This window comes from Crotalus tigris, unplaced genomic scaffold (genome assembly GCF_016545835.1).
Source record: "Crotalus tigris isolate CLP2741 ecotype Arizona unplaced genomic scaffold, ASM1654583v1 scf7180000020990.9691751010:1144802, whole genome shotgun sequence".
Lineage (NCBI taxonomy): Eukaryota > Metazoa > Chordata > Lepidosauria > Squamata > Viperidae > Crotalus > Crotalus tigris.
Genome location: NW_024098300.1, coordinates 737,272 through 755,000, shown reverse-complemented (window position 1 = coordinate 755,000; position 17,729 = coordinate 737,272). Strand labels below are relative to the sequence as shown.

The window sequence follows — 17,729 nt, the reverse complement described above, 5'->3', positions numbered from 1 at the left end:
ACAAAGAAGCTTTTTCAAAAGGCAACTGGACTACACACACACACACACACACACATATGGGGGAAAAAACACACACACACAGTCCAGTTGTCTTTGGAAAAGCCCCTTTGAGGAATAAGGACTGGTTTGGCTTCATCATTCGCCTCACCTGTCCCCTTCTGCCCCCTCCCCAAATACTTCACCCCAACTTGGAGACAACCCTCTGGAGATGCCTGCTTGGAAAGACACCCCCCCCCCCGGTTTTTTTTTTTTTTTAACGAAAATGTCCTAGTAGGTCAGCCTGGATTGGGGCGAGCATTTCCTAGTTGTAGGGCAGGAGGGACCGGGATGAGGTTGGGGGGCGAAAGGGGGGCTACTCAGCCTAAATCGGGACTCTGAAACTTTCTTCTTTTTCTTTCTTTCTTTCCTTCTTTCTTTCTCTCCCTCCTTCTCTGGCACCTGCAATCCAGTACGATGATTTGGTACATTACGCCGGAATGGACGGGGGAGTGTCTCTGCCGGCCTTCGGGGACCCACATTCGGGCAGGGCTCTGCAACACCACGCGTTGAACCAGGGGGGCCCTTATGGAGCGGCGGGGGTTAACCACCGGCCGGGGATGCCTCCGGGACTGGGCGCCAACGACGCCTTGAAGAGGGAGAAAGATGAAATTTACGGGTGAGTTTCGCTGGGAAGCGCCTTTCTCCTCCGTTCTTGGCCCGCGCAAGGGGGTCTCTTTCCCCGGTCCTTCCCTCCCCCTCTGGGACCATCCGGACCAAACCTTTCTTTCCCCCCCCCTTTCTTCTCCCGAAAAGATCAGACGACTCGCTAGTTCGCGCCGCACGTCGGAACGCTTCTCCGCCGGCTCAGCCCGCGCGAAGCGGGCTTAAACACGGGAGTTCGAGGGAGCGGGAGGCGCCCGAGGGGTTCTTTACCAAGGCTCCCCTCCCGAGAAATCGTGTCTGGGGTGTAAAGAAGGTAGACGGAGTAAAGAGAAGACCCGTGTCCCCGCTGCTGGGCTTGCCCAAATGCAGGACAGATTCAATTCGGCTGGATCGCGGGATTACTTTCCCAGTAGATCGAAGGCGGGTTTTCTTCCTGGTCTCCCCCCCCCTCTCTCCTTGAGAGGTGTGATCACCGCCTTATTTGCCCAGGAACGAACCAGAATCAGAATAGAGCTGGAAGGGACCTTGAAGGTCTTCTAGTCCAGCCCCCTGCTCAAGCAGGCGACCCCATAATACCATCTCAGACGAGTGACTGTCCAGTCTCTTCTTAAAAACCTCCAGTGATGAAACAAGGGTGACTCCTGTTTTTGCCGTAAGCGACCGACTCGATCCCACCCCTCCGTTGATCTGCCAGATCAACTCTTGTTTTAGCGTCCCTTCCCTAATCCCAGATAGATCCTTGGGGTTTAGCTGGACCGTATGGCTCTCCCCGACCTTGCCCTCTTTTTTCGTTTGGAGGGATCCCCCACCTACTGGATCTCCCTTCCCCAGGGATCTTTTCTATCCTGAATTCCTAGAGATTCTTCTACTAACTACTGAACTAATTGAAGATCCTTAATTTAACTGAAGCTGGGGAATCTCCTGAAAAAAACATACATATATGTATCTTGCCTTGTTGCTAAGAAAGCTGCCTAGTGAGGGGATCTGCCTGCTTTTTGGGTCGAGGATCTGAGGAAGGAAGGAAGGAAAGGAAAGGAAGGAAGGAAGGAAGGAAGGAAGGAAGGAAGGAAGGAAGGAAGGAAGGAAGGAAGGAGAGTTTTATCCACTGCTCAGAAATGGATTTTTTTTCTTCTCTTCTTTCTCCCAGTTCCTTTTTAATCTCTGCCCGATCTCCTTCTTAAAACGGCCTGCTTGCCTTGGGCGGGTGGATTGTGTAAATCCACCGGAGAAATCAAGTATGAGCACCATTTCCAGCGAAACCCTGTGGATTTCCTTCTCTTGGTGGGCCTGGACACCCTTCACTTGACCTGGATGTGTTCCCAGGACACAATGAGAGCTGGGTCAGTTTTATTCTTCATGGGACAATACAGCCCCATCCCGTTCATCGATCATTTAGAGCGGTGTTTCTCAATCTTGGAAGCTTGACGTTGAGTGGACTTCAACTCCCAGAAGGCTGGGGAATTCTAGGAGTGGGTGTCCACTCATCGTCCAGTTGCCAAGATTGAGAAACCGTGATTTATTTGAGAGCATTCTGAGTATTCAGCCAACATATTTTTTTCTCCCCAGTAACAAAGTTAAGACTGATGCGTGGATATCTTTTTTTTATCCTGGCTGAGGAAGGAGGGATGCTTCTATGGGTGGGTAATTTAAAAAGGGCAGACGCTGGGACATTAATATTTTATTTACTTATTTCTTGGAGCTACAGTACCTCCCACCTACTGTTTAGGAGTTCATAGTATGCCCTGCGCTCATTTTGTCCCCAACACAACGGCCTGGTCTACGGGACGTTCTCCATCAACCAGGCTGTGGTTATCCCTTTTCCAAAGATGCTTTTTCCAAAAGGCAATTGGACTTCCTTGTATTGTTGTTTGTTTGTTTTTTCTCAAAAAAATGACTTTGGGGTAACAGATTTAGAGGGCATTATGATTAGGGCTTGATGGAGCTTCCCATTTCAGGGGCAGTCTACCTTAGACCACAAGGTCTGAACATCCCAAGCAACAGACTGGGTTGTTTTTGGGGGGGGGGGAAAGGAAACCGTTTGAGTCTCCTAATCCGTTTCTCCACAATTGGTAGGAATTTCTAAGAAGAAGGCAAGAAAGGAGCTGTGAGCTTCAACCGACTTGAGGGGGGGGGGAAATGATAAACTGCTCCCTCCCTGCTCAGCAGAGAATTTCCCCCCCTCCCTCCTTCCTTTAATTAATGTGATTTATCATTCCGAGTTTTGCATTTAGATGGTTCCACAAACAACTCTTTGATTCTTCCTGCGCTGTTTGAGGTGGAAACTTCCAATGGGGGAATGAATTTGGAAATGTTAAATTTCTGGGGCAGGAATGAAGCGTGTGTGTGTGTGTGTGTGTGTGTGTGTGTGTGTGTGTGTGTGTGTTTGTACACTTTTGTAAGACCAAAGAATAGATCCAGAATCTAGCTTCTCCAAGGTCATACCCTCAAGGAGTTGGGTGCAGTTTCCTTTGTACTGAATATATGAGTAAAAGAATTCCATTTATCATCCTCGAATACTATTTAAAGATGAAGCCCGATAAGGAAACTGGAATAGTTTCATTTTGCGGCACAGGGAACAGAAGCACAAAAGGCTTGGGGCAATCAGGGGCTGCCCTAAAGAAGAGGGAATCAAGCTATTTTCCAAAGCACCTGAAGGCAGGACAAGAAGCAACGGGTGGAAACTAATCAAGGAGAGAAGCAACCTAGAACTAAGGAGAAACTTCCTGACAGTGAGAACAATTAATCAGTGGAACAGCTTGCCTCCAGAAGCAGTAAATGCTCCAACACTGGAAGTTTTTAAGAAGAGACTGGACAGCCATTTGTCCGAAATGGTGTAGGGTTTCCTGCCCGAGCAGGGGGTTGGACTAGATGACCTCCAAGGTCCCTTCCAACTTTACTACTATTACTATTACTAATCACTAAACGGGAGGCCTGAATCCACCCAATCAGGTGTTCTCCTTCCTGGCCAGACAATATTGCAAGCCCACAAAGAAAACCTGAACATTTCCCAGGTATACTGCTACCGGACCTGGAGGCTCCACTTCTCCATTGGTATTAATCACTGCCCTCCTGTCTTCCTTCCGTGGCTTTGCCAAATCCAGCCTTGGGTGGATCCTTTGGCAATACTTAAATTCAAGACCACCAAATATAATCTTCCAGCGCAATCTTTAAAGGATGCATCTGGGGTGGGTAACTTTTCCATACTACAGGTGGTTCTCAACTTACGACCACTTGCACTGCAATTGTTAAGCGAGTAACATTGACATTGCTTGTTTGAAGATGGCAAAAGGGGATCACGTGACCCCGAGACTTTGCAGCCGTCGTCAATATGAGTCAGTTGCATCTGAATTTTGATCCCGTGACCATGGGAATGCTGTCGTAAGTGTGGAAAAAAAACGGTCCTAAGTCACTTCTCTTGGTGCCATTGTAACTGTAAACCAGTTTCCTCAAACAGAAAGACTTTAAAGCCGATGGATAAATTTCTCTCCGTCTTTAATTTGCATCTTAAAGAGCGAAGCGGCAAGCAGTGGTTTTAATTTTGCCATTTTTCTTCTCCGTAAATTGGAGGGGAAGGGAAAACGGATCACTGCAAGATTAAAACACACACACACATCCATCCTTGTTTTGTTTTTTCCTAGGAAAGCACAATGTTCTACAGTGCCACACACTTAACAGTTATTCCGTGCTGGGCCACTGTTGCAAATATTTGTGCAACATAGGGTGCATGAACTTGTATAATGTATAGTTGTCTCTCCCCTAGCTGTCCATCCAAATTCAGGTGGGGGGAAAAGGGGTGGGAGGAAAGGAATGGAGGGGTGGACTTCATGGATTGGAAGTTGGACACCCACCATGACATAAATCAGAGTGAGGAAAAAGCCAGAGTGCACCCCACCAGCAAGCACAATCTTTAAACTAACTTTAACCCTAGACGCACAGACGCAAAAGTTGCTAATGGTGCATGCAGACTTTTAATCTTTTCCTGAAACCGTTTCAGCCTTCACTCTTTCTTTGCAAAGTTACAGATCTTTTCCTCTCTTTACCTGGTTGAACTGCTGTATTTCTGATGTAGAGAAAAATGGAAGGATGGTGATTTTTTTTAAAGGTCACTAAGGCTGAGAAAGACTGAAATAAGGGGTTTTTTTTGGAAATAAGGGGGAATTTCCTGACAGTGAGAATTATTAAGCTATGAAACAGCTTGCCTCCATCGCTGGAGGTTTTCAAGAATAGAATAGAATAGAATAGAATAGAATAGAATAGAATAGAATAGAATAGAATAGAATAGAATAGTATGGAATAGAATAGAATTAGAATAGAATAGAATAGAATAGAATAGAATAGAATAGAATAGAATAGAATAGAAAATAGAATAGAATTAGAATAGAATTACAAATTAGAATAGAATAGAATAATAAAAATAGAAAATAATAGAAAATAGAATAGAAAGTAGAATAGAATTAGAAATTAGAATAGAATAGAGTAGAATTAGAATAGAATAGAATTAGAATAGAATAGAATAAGAATAGGAAATAATAGAAAATAGAATAGAATTAGAATAGAATTACAAATTAGAATAGAATAGAATAATAATAGAAAATAGAATAGAAAGTAGAATAGAATAGAATTACAATAGAATAGAGTAGAATTAGAAATTAGAATAGAATAGAATAATAAGAATAGAAAATAATAGAAAATAGAATGGAAAATAGAATAGAATAGAATTAGAAATTAGAATAGAAAATAGAATAGAATAGAATAGAATTAGAAATTAGAATAGAATAGAATAATAAGAATAGAAAATAATAGAAAATAGGATAGAATAGAGACTAGAATAGAATAGAAATAGAATTAGAACAGAGCAGAGCAGAACAGAACAGAATAGAATAGTAGAATAATTAACTTTATCGTCACTTTGAATGTACACTAATTGGCATACATTAAAATGAAATTTCGTTGCATTCAGCTCTCAAAGATTGGACATCCGTTTGTCCAGGAATCAATAATGTTTCCTGTCTTGGGCAGAGGGCTGGAGTAGAAGACATCCAAGCCATGTCCCTTCCAGGCCTATGATTCTATGATCCCATGGTTTTGTTTTTCCTCCTTATTTTTCTTTGGGGGGGGGAGAAGCCCTTCCCCGACGACGTGCACACAGGAGTCCTGCAATGAGGCTGCACATTGGTGACTCAGCATGATGCACATTGATGCTACTCTGGTGGAGGAGGCACCGTTGCATCGTGATAGACGTGGCGATTATTGTACTGGAGAGTTTTCAGCTGTTAGTGAGATGGCCAAGGAGGAATGGAGAAGAGATGGAGCTGGGAAAAATATTTTGCCGATTTTTTTCCGTTCTACTGACTTCCTGTAAATCTTCTACTAAATTTAGAAAGCCTGCCTGTAGCCTCCGGTTTGTTCCTGGAGCATGATGCCCTTTTGAAATGGTGGGGAGGGGGGAAGAGTTTTTTTTTTTTTAAGAGAAGCAGGCAGAGGAGGCTTTTGAAGTCTTACTGAATTCCTTTCAAGGGCGGCCCTAGGAGACTTGTGGAGAAAAGCGAAGATGGGGACCTTCCGTTTCCTGGATTGAAAAGTGTGCTCCCTTCTCTTGAACAGTCAAGATTTGTTTGTGGGGGATCTTGGTGCTCTCTGAGCTTGATGATTTTCTTGCAGACGTTTTGTGACCCAACTAGGAAAGATCATCAGTGCTAGAAGGGAGTGGTGTTTGTTTATAAACCGCACTCCTTTCTAGCACTGATGATGTTCCCTAGTTGGGTGGTGAAATGTGAGAAAACAACCAAGCTCAGAGAGCACCAAGGATCTCACAGTCTTCTTCTTCTTCTTCTTCTTCTTCTTCTTCTTCTTCTTCTTCTTCTTCTTCTTCTTCTTCTTCTTCTTCTTCTTCTTCTTCTTCTTCTTCTTATTCTTCTTCTTCTTCTTCTTCTTCTTCTTCTTCTTCTTCTTCTTCTTCTTCTTCTTCTTCTTCCTCTTCTTCTTCTTCTTCTTCTTCTTCTTCTTCTTCTTCTTCTTCTTCTTCCTCCTCCTCCTCCTCCTCCTCCTCCTCCTCCTCTTCTAGCACTGATGATGTTCCCTAGTTGGGTGGTGAAATGTGAGAAAACAACCAAGCTCAGAGAGCACCAAGGATCTCACAGTCCTCCTCCTCCTCCTCCTCTCCACAACCCCCCCCCCTTCTAGCACTGATGAGGATACCTAGTTGGGTCATGAAATGTCTGCAACAAACCCACCAAGCTCAGAGAGCACCAAGGATCCCATAGTCCTCCTCCTCCACCTCCTCCTCCTCCCCCTGCTCCTCCTCCTCCTCCCCCTCCTCCACAGAATCTGCTCCCTTCTAGCACTGATAATGTTCCCTAGTAGGGTCCTGAAACGTCTGCAAGAAAACCACCAAACTCAGAGACCATCCACAGTTCACTCCTGTGCTGCAAATATTCTCTTCTGTGGGTAAAGATCTGAGTTTCTTCCCACCAAGAGCTCCGATGAACCGAGCTTTCAACACATCCCGCGTGCCTTGGCTGGAAGCTGCCTGCAGCTGGTTTGCCCCAACACTCTTCCTTCTTCCTTTCAGGCACCCCCTGTTCCCTCTGCTCGCCCTGGTCTTTGAGAAATGTGAGCTGGCCACCTGCTCTCCCAGAGACACGTCCGGTTCTTACCCCGGAGGAGACGTCTGCTCATCGGATTCCTTCAATGAAGACATTGCTGTCTTCGCCAAACAGGTTGGTTTCTGCAGAAGGGACGGCATCGCAGAGAGGGAGAGAGACGAGGGAGTCTGGGCAGTAAAAAAAATAAAAATAAAATATACTTATAAATATGTTTTCTCATTTAATCGTCCAGAAGAATGTTTCTTAGCCCACTGGTTAGCTGTACATCATTTATGTCTCACTCAGCTTCTTTTGATGGCTCTTAGTTTGGTCTCCTGGAAGCCGTGGGCTGGACTGGACAGCCCCTGGTCTGAAATGGTGTAGGAGGGTCTCCTGCTCAAGCAGGGGGGGGGTTGGACTAGAAGACCTCCAGGGTCTCTTCCAGCTCTATTCTGATTGATTCAGTTCTAAACTCATCACATCAAGTGACTGGCTCCTAAAAAGCTTGCATTCAGTTAAGGTCTTGGAATAAAATCTGAAAGAGACATTTTTTTTCTTGGATAAAGACGTGTGGTACAAAGAAGTGTTGAGCTGTAGCATATTTCAGCAGATGAGGAATTTTTATGGAAAGATAGATAGATAAATAGATAGATAGATAGATAGATAGATAGATAGATAGATAGATAGATAGATAGATAGATAGATGGATGGACAGATGGACGGACGGATGGACAGACGGACAGAGAGATATTGATATGACAAATATAGAGAGATGATAAAGAGATATGACATAGGATAGAGAGATGATAGATGATAGATAGATAGATAGATAGATAGATAGATAGACGGACAGACGGATAGACAGACAGGCAGACAGATATAGATATGACAGATAGAGATAAATGATAGAGAGATATGACAGAAAGAAGATAGATAGATAGATAGATAGATAGATAGATAGATAGATAGATAGATAGATAGATAGATAGATAGAATAGATCAAAAGAATAGATGGATGGATGGATGGACGGACGGATGGACGGACAGACAGATATAGATATGACAGATATAGATAGATGATAGAGAGATATGACATAGGATAGATAGATAGATAGATAGATAGATAGATAGATAGATAGATAGATAGATAGATAGATAGACAGATGATTGAGATAGAAAGAGAGAAAAATGATAGGTAGACACCCCATGTCCTTAAAAAGCAATTATTAGAAAGTTCTCATTAACCAAATATTAACATTTTCAATATATGGGCCTTCCGCTTGGCGAACCGTTTCAGACAGTAGCAGCAAATGTGGTAGAAAGCTAACTCCACCGTGAGACAGGGAGCTGAGACTGCTGAAACATCTACAATCCCAGGAGGTCCTGATGTAGTTTGATCCAAAGCACGTGAGATCTCCTGAACTGTCTTAAAGAGATGTTTTAGCTTTTGGGAGGAGGTAGCTATGAGGTTCCTCCCTCCCATCCAGGATTTTTGAGGCTTCCATAGTGGAAATTGAGAGTCAAACTTGAAAGTTGAAGACCCCCCTACTTAGGACTGTTTTCGCTGCAACTTTGGACCATGGTTTGAGAGCCTGGTATTAAAGTGTGAAATGGTCTTGCAAGAGGAGCACCTAGGGCCATTTCTCAAACTTGACAACTTTTAAGTCATTTGGACTTCAACTCCCAGAATTCCCCAGCCAGCAATGTGGAAGACCATCCGTTGGAGTTGAAGTCCACCCATCTTAAAATTGCTGATTTTGAGAAACAGTGCTTTATAGTTTTTAGAGCAGTATAGAAATCCTGTTAAGTAAACAACATAATGTTAATAAAGAATACTGTCACGGGTGTGGAAGAAGAATATGAGTGGAGCAATGAGGCAAACGTTGAATTGTGGGAGTGGAAGCCCACCCCTTTTAAAGCATGCAGGCTGGGGAATTGTGGAAGCCCACCCCTCTTAAAGCATGCTGGCGGGAGAATTCTAGTGTGAGTGTTTTCTTTATTCTATAAATTCCGATGCTCCAATAGCCGATAAAGATTGTGAATTCACCATCTGTGACCCAAATATTTCCATATTTTCCCATTGTCCATAACTGGCAAGACAGGGGCATGTGTGGGGAAGAAGATGATCAAAAAAATGAGGAATGTGACATTTTTCAGTGCCGTTGTAACTTTGAACGGTCACTAAACAAACTGTTGTAAGTTGAGAACTACCTGTATAGGATTTTTTTTTTTTTTTGCCTTCTCTCGGCTCACACAGTACCAGTCCTGAAGACCCTGTGTTATTTCTAGCTGAGAAACCATCATTCAAACCCAAATTATACGTTATTTGATCTCGACGACTTGAGGTCTTGCATAAAAGAAAGAAGATAACAATAAAAATACTTCCATACAATTTCTTCTCTCTCGGCTTGTTATCCAGGCCAAAATAATGAAAGTCTGTCTCCCTCTCTCAATGGGTGAACACACCCATTGATCTGAGACTTTATTATGGATCATTGCATAGTCAGCCAGATGTTCAGACTGGATTTGGCATTTTGTCTACCTATCGAGTCCTTACCCAGGACCTGGGATAGGCAGATGTGGATGTTTGATGGTATTACAGATATCGTCGCAGGATGGAAGCAGTTCCTAATAAGGCCGCCTTTTGCAATTGACTAATAGCGAATTTGTCAATGCCAATGGTGTTCAAGTGGTGCTCCAGTTGTTTTGGGATTGCACCCAAGGAGCCTATGACTATTGGTACTACCCTTGCTTGCTTTTGCCACAGTCTTTCTATTTCTATTTGTAGGTCTTTGTATTTTGTTATCTTCTCCAGTTCTTTCTCGTCTATTCTGCTGTCTCCAGGCACTGCCACGTCCACTATCCAGACTTTTTTGTCTTTCTTATCAACAATTGTTAAGTCTTTCTTATCGATAATTGTTATTATTATTATTATTTAAAAATCTACATTTAGGATGATTTATCTCAGTGATGGCGAACCTTTTAGAGACCGAGTGCCCAAACTGCAACCCAAAACCCACTTATGCATCGTCGGGTGCTGGCATGGCCAATTGGGTGGGCGTGGCCAATTGGGTGGGTGTGGCCAATTGGGTGGGCATGGCTGCGGTGGTAACGGCAGACTGGGTGGGACTAAAAAGTTCGATCAATCAATTCCAACTTTGCAAGATCTTTTTTTTTCCTGCAAGAAGTTGAAATTGACTGATTGATTGAACCTTTTTTTTTTTTTTTGCACATGGCGGCGGAGGTCTAAAGCAAAAAGGTTTTATAAAATCCAGCTGAAGGCCTAGGATTCGTGTGACAGCTCGTGTGCCCACAGAGAGGGCTCTGAGTGCCACCTCTGGCACCCGTGCCATAGCTTTGCCACCACTGATTTATCGGCTTGCTAACACAACCAAATCTGTCAATGTTTCAAAGCCAAAATCTCCCTTGCTTGCGCAGACTGAGTTTTGCTTTAGGAAAACCGTTTCTGTGTCTGGAACAAGCAGAGAACATCCATATGTTAGAAGACAGAATAATGATAATATTAGCCTAATGTTCTTTGGTTGGAAAATGGGATTTAAGGGGTGGGAGAAGATTGAGAGAGCTTTCTAAAGAGCAGAAGAAATAACTCAATCCTTTCCTTCCATCCATCACTGGGTTGCCTGGGCTTCAAACTTCACGCCCCACCCGGTGAGGATTTTAAACCTCTAAGTTCAAAAGTGGCGTTGCAAGATGCCTTCAAAATGCCCTTCCAAAAGAATGAAGAATGGAAGCACGCAGCATCCGGGCTTGGCGGCAAATTTTTTTTTTTTTTTTAAATGCTCCTTGCTTTTCAACTCTCCAAATCCTTAAAAAAGAAAAAAGAGGGTCTTAAGCTCCTGCTTTACAAACCTTTCTTTTGTCGTTATCCGGAGAAGGAAAACATGACTTTGGGTTTCGTTTTGTTTATTTTGCAACTGAAGAAGCGAAGTCAAAGACGGAGATTTAGCCTCTCCGCCTCCTGCAGTGCTTTTAAAAGTATAGAAATAAACCTTATCAGCCAGAGGTCCCCAACCCCCGGAGGCCACAGCACACTACCGGGCTGCGGCCCGTTCAGAACCAGACCGTGGAAGCGGTAGTTTAGCGCAAGCGCAGCTCCATTTGTGCGCACGGCTCTGTTTGCGCTAGCAGAGGGTGCACGTGCCCGGCACTCATGCGAATGGTGCTGCACACCTGTGAGCGTGCTCACCTGCAGCTCGTGCAGGACCATCCTCTTCCCCCCCCCTCCTGACTCCCGCCGGTCCACAAAGGTGGAAAGGTTGCAGACTTCTGTTATTGATGAGTGCTTCTTAGCAAGGTGGCTGGAGAATTCTGGGAGTTGAAGTCCACCCATCTTAAAGTGCTCCAGGTTTATGAAAAGATGCTTTGGGGGTTTCTGATTCTCAGATTTGCCAAACGGGGTCCTTGCTGGGATCTCTTTAAAGTGCAGGCAGTCCTCAGCCTTCGTTTAGTGCCCGTTCAAAGTTACAACGGCATTGCTACTGTTATTGGTAGGGCAATATTGGAAGAAGGATTGCTTGCCTACTATAGAAGAATTAACGCTTAAAGTGTGAAACTTAGCAGAAATGGCTAAGATTTCTGCTTATTTGAAGGATCATTCACAAGAAAGACACATTTCAGTTTGGAGAAGATGGATAGATTATATTCAGAATAAATATGGGACTAAAAAGTTCCACTTAGTTTATGAGTAAATCTTAGAGTATTATTAATAGTTTATTATAGTGGAATATTATTATTATTTTTAGTATTAGTATTGTTTAACAATTTGGATATTGCATTGTTTAATAATTAGCTTAATAATTAGGATATTATGTTTGTTTATGTTTTTATTATTATTATGTTTACTTTTAATTTGTTTATATTTATGCTAAAGGGGAGTTAAAGCGTATTATGGACTTGGTTATTGATATAGTTGGTTAATGTTAGTTAGATTATGATTATTATAATTGTAACCCTGTATTCAGCTCTGGGAAGTGGGGGAGGGGGGGGTTTAAGGTGGGTTGGTTTTGGGGTTTATATTGTAACTTTTATAAAACTCTTCAATAAAAAAAAAAGTTACAACGGCATTGAAAAATGTGACTTATGACCGGGTTTCAAAGTCACGACCTTTGCAGCAGCCCCATGATCAGGTGATCAAAATTCAGATGCTTAGCGACTGACTCACATTTACGATGGTCGCAGTGTCCCGGGGGGGGGGTCACCTGATCCCCTTCTGCGACCTTCGGACAAGCCAAGTCAATAGGGCAAGCTGGATTCGCTTAACAACCGGGTTACTGACTTATCAAGTGCAGCGATTCGCTTTAGGACGGAGGCCAAAAAAGGCTGTAAAATGGGGCAAAACTCCCTTAACCAATGTCTCACTTAACAACAGAAATTTGGGCTCGATTGTGGCCATAACTTGAGGACTACTTGTAGCCATCTCCCCCCCTCCCCCCAGATTTTTGGAGAGAGCCTATGAGGTGTAAAGCTATTGAGCCCTCTGGAAAAATTTGCCACCGCAGGGATTTCATCTCATTTCCTTTCTGAAGGGAGACAGGGAGAGAGAACTGGCCTTGTGTTTCCAAACAGGGTCTGTGTGTGTGTGTGTGTGTGTGTGTGTGTGTGTGTGTTTGTGTGTGTGTGTAGGAATTTTAGCAAAGGCAGAGGGGGAAGAGATAATTTTGGAAAAAGTAAAATGCACAGATTCTTTGCCAGCTGGAATTCTCCATGGGGGGGGGGAATCACTTCATTTTGCCAGTTGCTTCGCAGGTTTTTTTTTTTTTTCTTCTAGGAAGTGAGAAAAAACAGATTTTACTTTAGGTTTTTTTTTGTGTGTTTTGTTTTTTCTTTCCAACAATGCACGGCTTAGATTTCCCTCTGTTGTGTTTCCCCCTTACTAACGCTCCTTCTCTTTTCTTCTGTTTCTCCGTCCCTGCTCCCCACCTTCCCAATGTCTCCTTTTTTAGGTTAGAACAGAAAAACCTTTATTTTCTTCCAATCCTGAGCTGGATAATTTGGTAAGGATGCTACTTGTTTCCTTTTTTAAAACAAAAAAACAAAATCACAAAACGAAGAGGGGAATCCCCAAAGTGTTGTTCTGTGTCAAACTTTGTTTTCATTCTCTAATGATACCCCCCCCCTTTCATTTCTCTGTCTGCTGAATCGGTCACTCCTCTTTACACACACACACACACACACACACACACACACACACACACTCACTCACCCCGGTGGGATTTATCGCTTTGGGTTCAATAGTTGGCAACAGCCAAGTGGGAGTCAAATCCAGCCAAAATATTTTTAAGTCAAATTCTGCCTTTTAGTCCTTTGTGCCCTATAAAAGTCTGTCCTTTGGGGGGGGGGGAGATTGCAGCCTACCTCGTTGGGTTGTTGTGCTCTGGAATGGTTCCCCTTGAAACTGGGATTCTTTGCTCTACCCAACCTCATGCTTTTCAGGCTGGCTGGCTGACTATTCTGAGGCTTTCCAGTTTAGAGAAGACTGTCAGATTTTGACGACTTTTAGACTTTCCAATAGAGAAGAACAACTAAGATGATTAAAGATCTGGAGAGAGAAAAATATATATGAAGAACAGTTGCAGGAATTGGGTATGGCCAATTTAGACATGAGAAGGACTAGGGGTGACATGAGAGTAGCCCCCCAGTATTTGAGGGGCTGACACAAAGAAAGGGGGGGGCAATCTATTCTCCAAAGTGCCTGAAGGCAGGACAGGAAGCAACGGATGGAAACTCATCAAGGAGAGAAGCAACTTAGAACTAAGGAGAAATTTCCTGACAGTGAGAACAATTAACCAATGGAACAACCTGCCTCCAGAAGCGATGAATGCTCCAACACTGGACAGCCATTTGTCTAAAATGGTATAGGGTTTCCTGCCTGAGCAGGGGGTTGGACTAGATGACCTCCAAGGTCCCTTCCGACTCTATTCTGACAAGGGACAAAAAAAATTAATATATCAAGTGTTGGGGAATTTAGGCGAGAGAGAGGAATCATTTCTGCCTTATTTATTTTTATTTATTTATGAGACTTATATACCACTTTAAGTGCAAGCACTCTCTAAGCGGTGTACACCAGTAAGCAATGTATATATATATATTTACATTGCCCCCAACAATCTGGGTCCTCATTTTACCTACCCCGGAAGGATGGAAGGCTGAGTCAACCTTGAGCCGGTAAGATTTGAACCGCTGACCTGCTGAACATAGTTAGCTAAAGTGGCCTGTAGTGCTGCACCCTAACTGCTGTGCCACCTCGGCTCAGATGCAGACATTTTAAGCCTCCCTGTCCAAGCCATGATTTGGATCAAGATTTCTCCTCGAGGGACGACTTCCGTTGTGAATAAAAACCTTAAAAATCCAGCTGACCTACGGTATGGCCTAACCCTAGATCAGTGGTTCTCAACCTGTGGGTCGGGACCCCATTTGGGGTCGAACAGCCATTTCACGGGGGTCGCCAAACAAGGCTGTCCGCCATTTTTCCCCCTTTTCTTTGGCCACGCCCCTGGCACCCGGTGATATATAAGTGGTTGGGGGGTCACCACAACCTGGGGAACTGTATTATGGGGTCGCGGCATTAGAAAGCTTGAGAACCACTGCTCTAGATGTTCAAAATAATAATAATATATATAAAAAAAACCATTACGTCCTGCAAAATGCATTGCAATAAACAAACATACCTTTACACGGTAAGCCCCAATCAATTTTTTTTCCCCTCCCTGTTCTAATTGTAGATGATCCAGGCTATCCAAGTGCTGAGGTTTCACCTCCTGGAGTTAGAAAAGGTAAGGGGTATTTTCCAAAGTTTGGTTCGAGTCCCACTCCTCTCCTCCCCTTCCTTTCTCCCCACTAACCTCCAAAAAATAAAATAAACAGGAGACTAGCAATTTTGCCAAACAAAGCAGGAAATCTGTTTTATGCAGCTTTTTTAAAAAAAAAGAATGTAATTTTTTTTTTTTTTTGAGTCGGTTTTTGGCTGGTGACTACTGCCTCAACAAATCCCTGCAGTTTTTTGGAGCGGGGTAAAATTTCAGGAGTGGTTTGCCATTGCTTATTTCTTAGGGCCAAGAGAGACTGGCTGGCCCAAGGTCACCCAGCTGGCTTTGTGCCTAAAGGTGGGCGTACAAGGCAGAACATCCCAGGCTGTGTTCTTTTCTTTTGTTCTTATTTTATTTATATCCGGCCCGTATTATTTGGACGTGGCACTCAAGGCAAGCAGACGTACCAAATGAGGTTTGCTATTAAGCAGCAGAGCTGCAAGCGTATACGATTATCTCTGTGGAAACACATTTAAGTTTCTACAAATATATGAAAACCTGGATTTTTCAGCCCACACAGGTGTTCGTGTTCTGCCAACTGCCTCATTTTGAAACACATTTGCATTTTTACGTTTCCATGCATTGGCGGGGTTGGTAGAGAACGGCCTGATTCTGTTGCCTAAGAGCTGGAGAGAATTTTCTGTCCAAGCAACAGCCAAACCTCTGCAAAGATTATTTAGCATCCATACCTCTCCGTTAAAACTTCAAATGTGTCTACCTTGACCCTCAAGAGGACTGGGACCTTTGCTTTTTCCTTTCCACAAAATCGAAGCAAGCAGGCCTCAGATTGCCAGCGGTATCTATCAACGCCTCATCTCCACACGTTTTTCCATGTTTCCGTAAAATGGTCCCCACCACTTTTGTCCTGGAAAAAAAAATTGTTTTGGGGATGTCTCTTGGAACAGCGAAGCAAAAAAAAAAAACCCCTCGGGATTTATCGAGGAGTGGAGGAACTTTGTTATCTCCAATGATGGAATTTAAAAGAAAACAAAAACCAAATTCTGCTCCAGCAACAAACAATTTTTTTTTTTTTGCAAATAGTTCCCTTTTTCTGACTCCCAACAGCAGCTGGCTCCAATTGGGAGACTCTCCTCCTATGGAAGCGACACAGAGAGAAGATTTAAAAATAGATTTTGAATCCAGAGGGTTCGATCAAGAGATCTGGCGTTAGACTCTGGGGGTACCCAGTGGAAAGCTGCCCCCCCCCAAATGCTTCTGTGCTTTGCTTGAAGACACAGGCTTAGACTTGATACGACTTAGGCTTTTTTCAACCTTGGTAATTTTAAGAGCTGTGGAATTCTGGGAGCTGAAACCCACACTTCTTGAAATTGCCATGGTTGAAAAACACTGCTTTAAGGAGACTTGAAGTTATATCATTTCTTTCTTTCTGCAATTTATATTCCAATCAGTTCTGAAAAAAGCTTTTATCTTCTTCCCGTCCCCTTCTTCTTTTCCTTTCCCTTCCCTTCCCTTCTCCTTCTCCTTCTTTCTCTTTTTCCTTCGCCTTCTCCTTCCACTTTCCTTCCCCTTCTCCTTTTTCTTTCTCCTTCTCTTTCTTTCTTCTTCTCCTTCCCTTCCTTTCTCTTCTCCTTCTTTCTCTTTCTCCTTCTTCTCCTTCTTTTTTCTTCTCCTTCCCCTTTCCTTTCCTTTCTTTTTCCTTCTCCTTCTTTCTCCTTCTCCTCCTTCCTTCTCCTTCTCCTTTCTTTTTCCTTCTCCTTCTCCTTCTTTTTCTTTCTCCTTCTTTCTTCTTCTCCTTCCCTTCCTTTCTCTTCTCCTTCTTTCTCTTTCTCCTTCTTCTCCTTCTTTTTTCTTCTCCTTCCCCTTTCCTTTCCTTTCTTTTTCCTTCTCCTTCTTTCTCCTTCTCCTCCTTCCTTCTCCTTCTCCTTTCTTTTTCCTTCTCCTTCTCCTTCTCCTTCTTTTTCTTTCTCCTTCTCCTTCTTTCTTCTTCTCCTTCCCCTTTCCTTTCCTTTCCCTTCTCCTTCTTTCTCCTCCTTCTCCTTCTTTCTTTTTCCTTCTCCTTCTTTCTCTTTCTCCTTCTTTCTTCTTCTCCTTCCCCTTTCCTTCCCTTCTCCTTCCCTTTCCTCTTTTTTCTCTTTTTTTCTTTCTTCCTTTCCCCCTCCCTCCCCTTCCAGGTTCACGACCTCTGCGACAACTTCTGCCACCGCTACATCACCTGCCTCAAAGGCAAGATGCCCATCGACTTGGTGATCGATGACCGAGACGGAGGGTCCAAGTCCGACCTGGAAGACTTCGGGGCTGCTTGTCTCTCTGACCAGGTGGGTCCAACGTTGGGCAGCCTTTTGGCCCGGACAGCCAAGGTGGCCAACGCCGCCATTTGCCCTGCCGGAGCTGGGGGCAGAAGCGGGGGGGGCACTAATAGCCCCCTTAGAGGCAGAAATTGCAGACCCCTAGTCATCTCCCTTCTGGGCTGGGGTGCTTTGGGGGCCGTGATCCCCCCCCCCAAGTGCGAATGGCTGGGTCAGATGGCAGCTTCCCCCCCATCTTTGAAGGGGGGGGGGACTGTGGGAGACGCTCCGGCTTCCCCTCCTCTTTCTTTTGACAGCCACGCCGCATGTGGAAGCCTTTATCTGCCTGTGCAGATGTGCCGGTTTTGGCAGGAATCGGATTTCTTTCACAAAGGCTGGTTTTTTTGTTTTTTTGGCCAAGAAGTTTGTGT

The 17,729-nt window shown here is 43.9% G+C and overlaps 1 protein-coding gene and 1 long non-coding RNA gene across 10 annotated transcripts in view; one reads left to right on the top strand and one right to left on the bottom strand.

Annotated features, from left to right (window-relative positions):
- The window catches only part of MEIS3 (Meis homeobox 3), a 39,351-nt gene that overhangs the window by 5,278 nt on the left and 16,344 nt on the right, over nucleotides 1–17,729 (top strand). For 6 of the 9 annotated variants that reach the window (XM_039369203.1, XM_039369202.1, XM_039369204.1 and 3 more), the window contains exons 2-6: nucleotides 450–655; nucleotides 7,214–7,361; nucleotides 13,190–13,240; nucleotides 14,969–15,019; nucleotides 17,185–17,328. In XM_039369203.1, coding sequence (XP_039225137.1) covers nucleotides 450–655; nucleotides 7,214–7,361; nucleotides 13,190–13,240; nucleotides 14,969–15,019; nucleotides 17,185–17,328 — 600 coding nt within the window. Of the gene's footprint in view, nucleotides 1–449; nucleotides 656–7,213; nucleotides 7,362–13,189; nucleotides 13,241–14,968; nucleotides 15,020–17,184; nucleotides 17,329–17,729 lie in introns of those variants that run through there. The other 3 variants (XM_039369209.1, XM_039369210.1, XM_039369208.1) reach the window with 3 other exon arrangements.
- LOC120319889 lies at nucleotides 6,692–11,543 on the bottom strand. Its single transcript, XR_005559857.1, has 3 exons — nucleotides 11,097–11,543; nucleotides 7,299–7,414; nucleotides 6,692–6,721 (listed from the first exon to the last, which is right to left on the bottom strand). It is a non-coding gene; the product is annotated as an uncharacterized LOC120319889 (long non-coding RNA).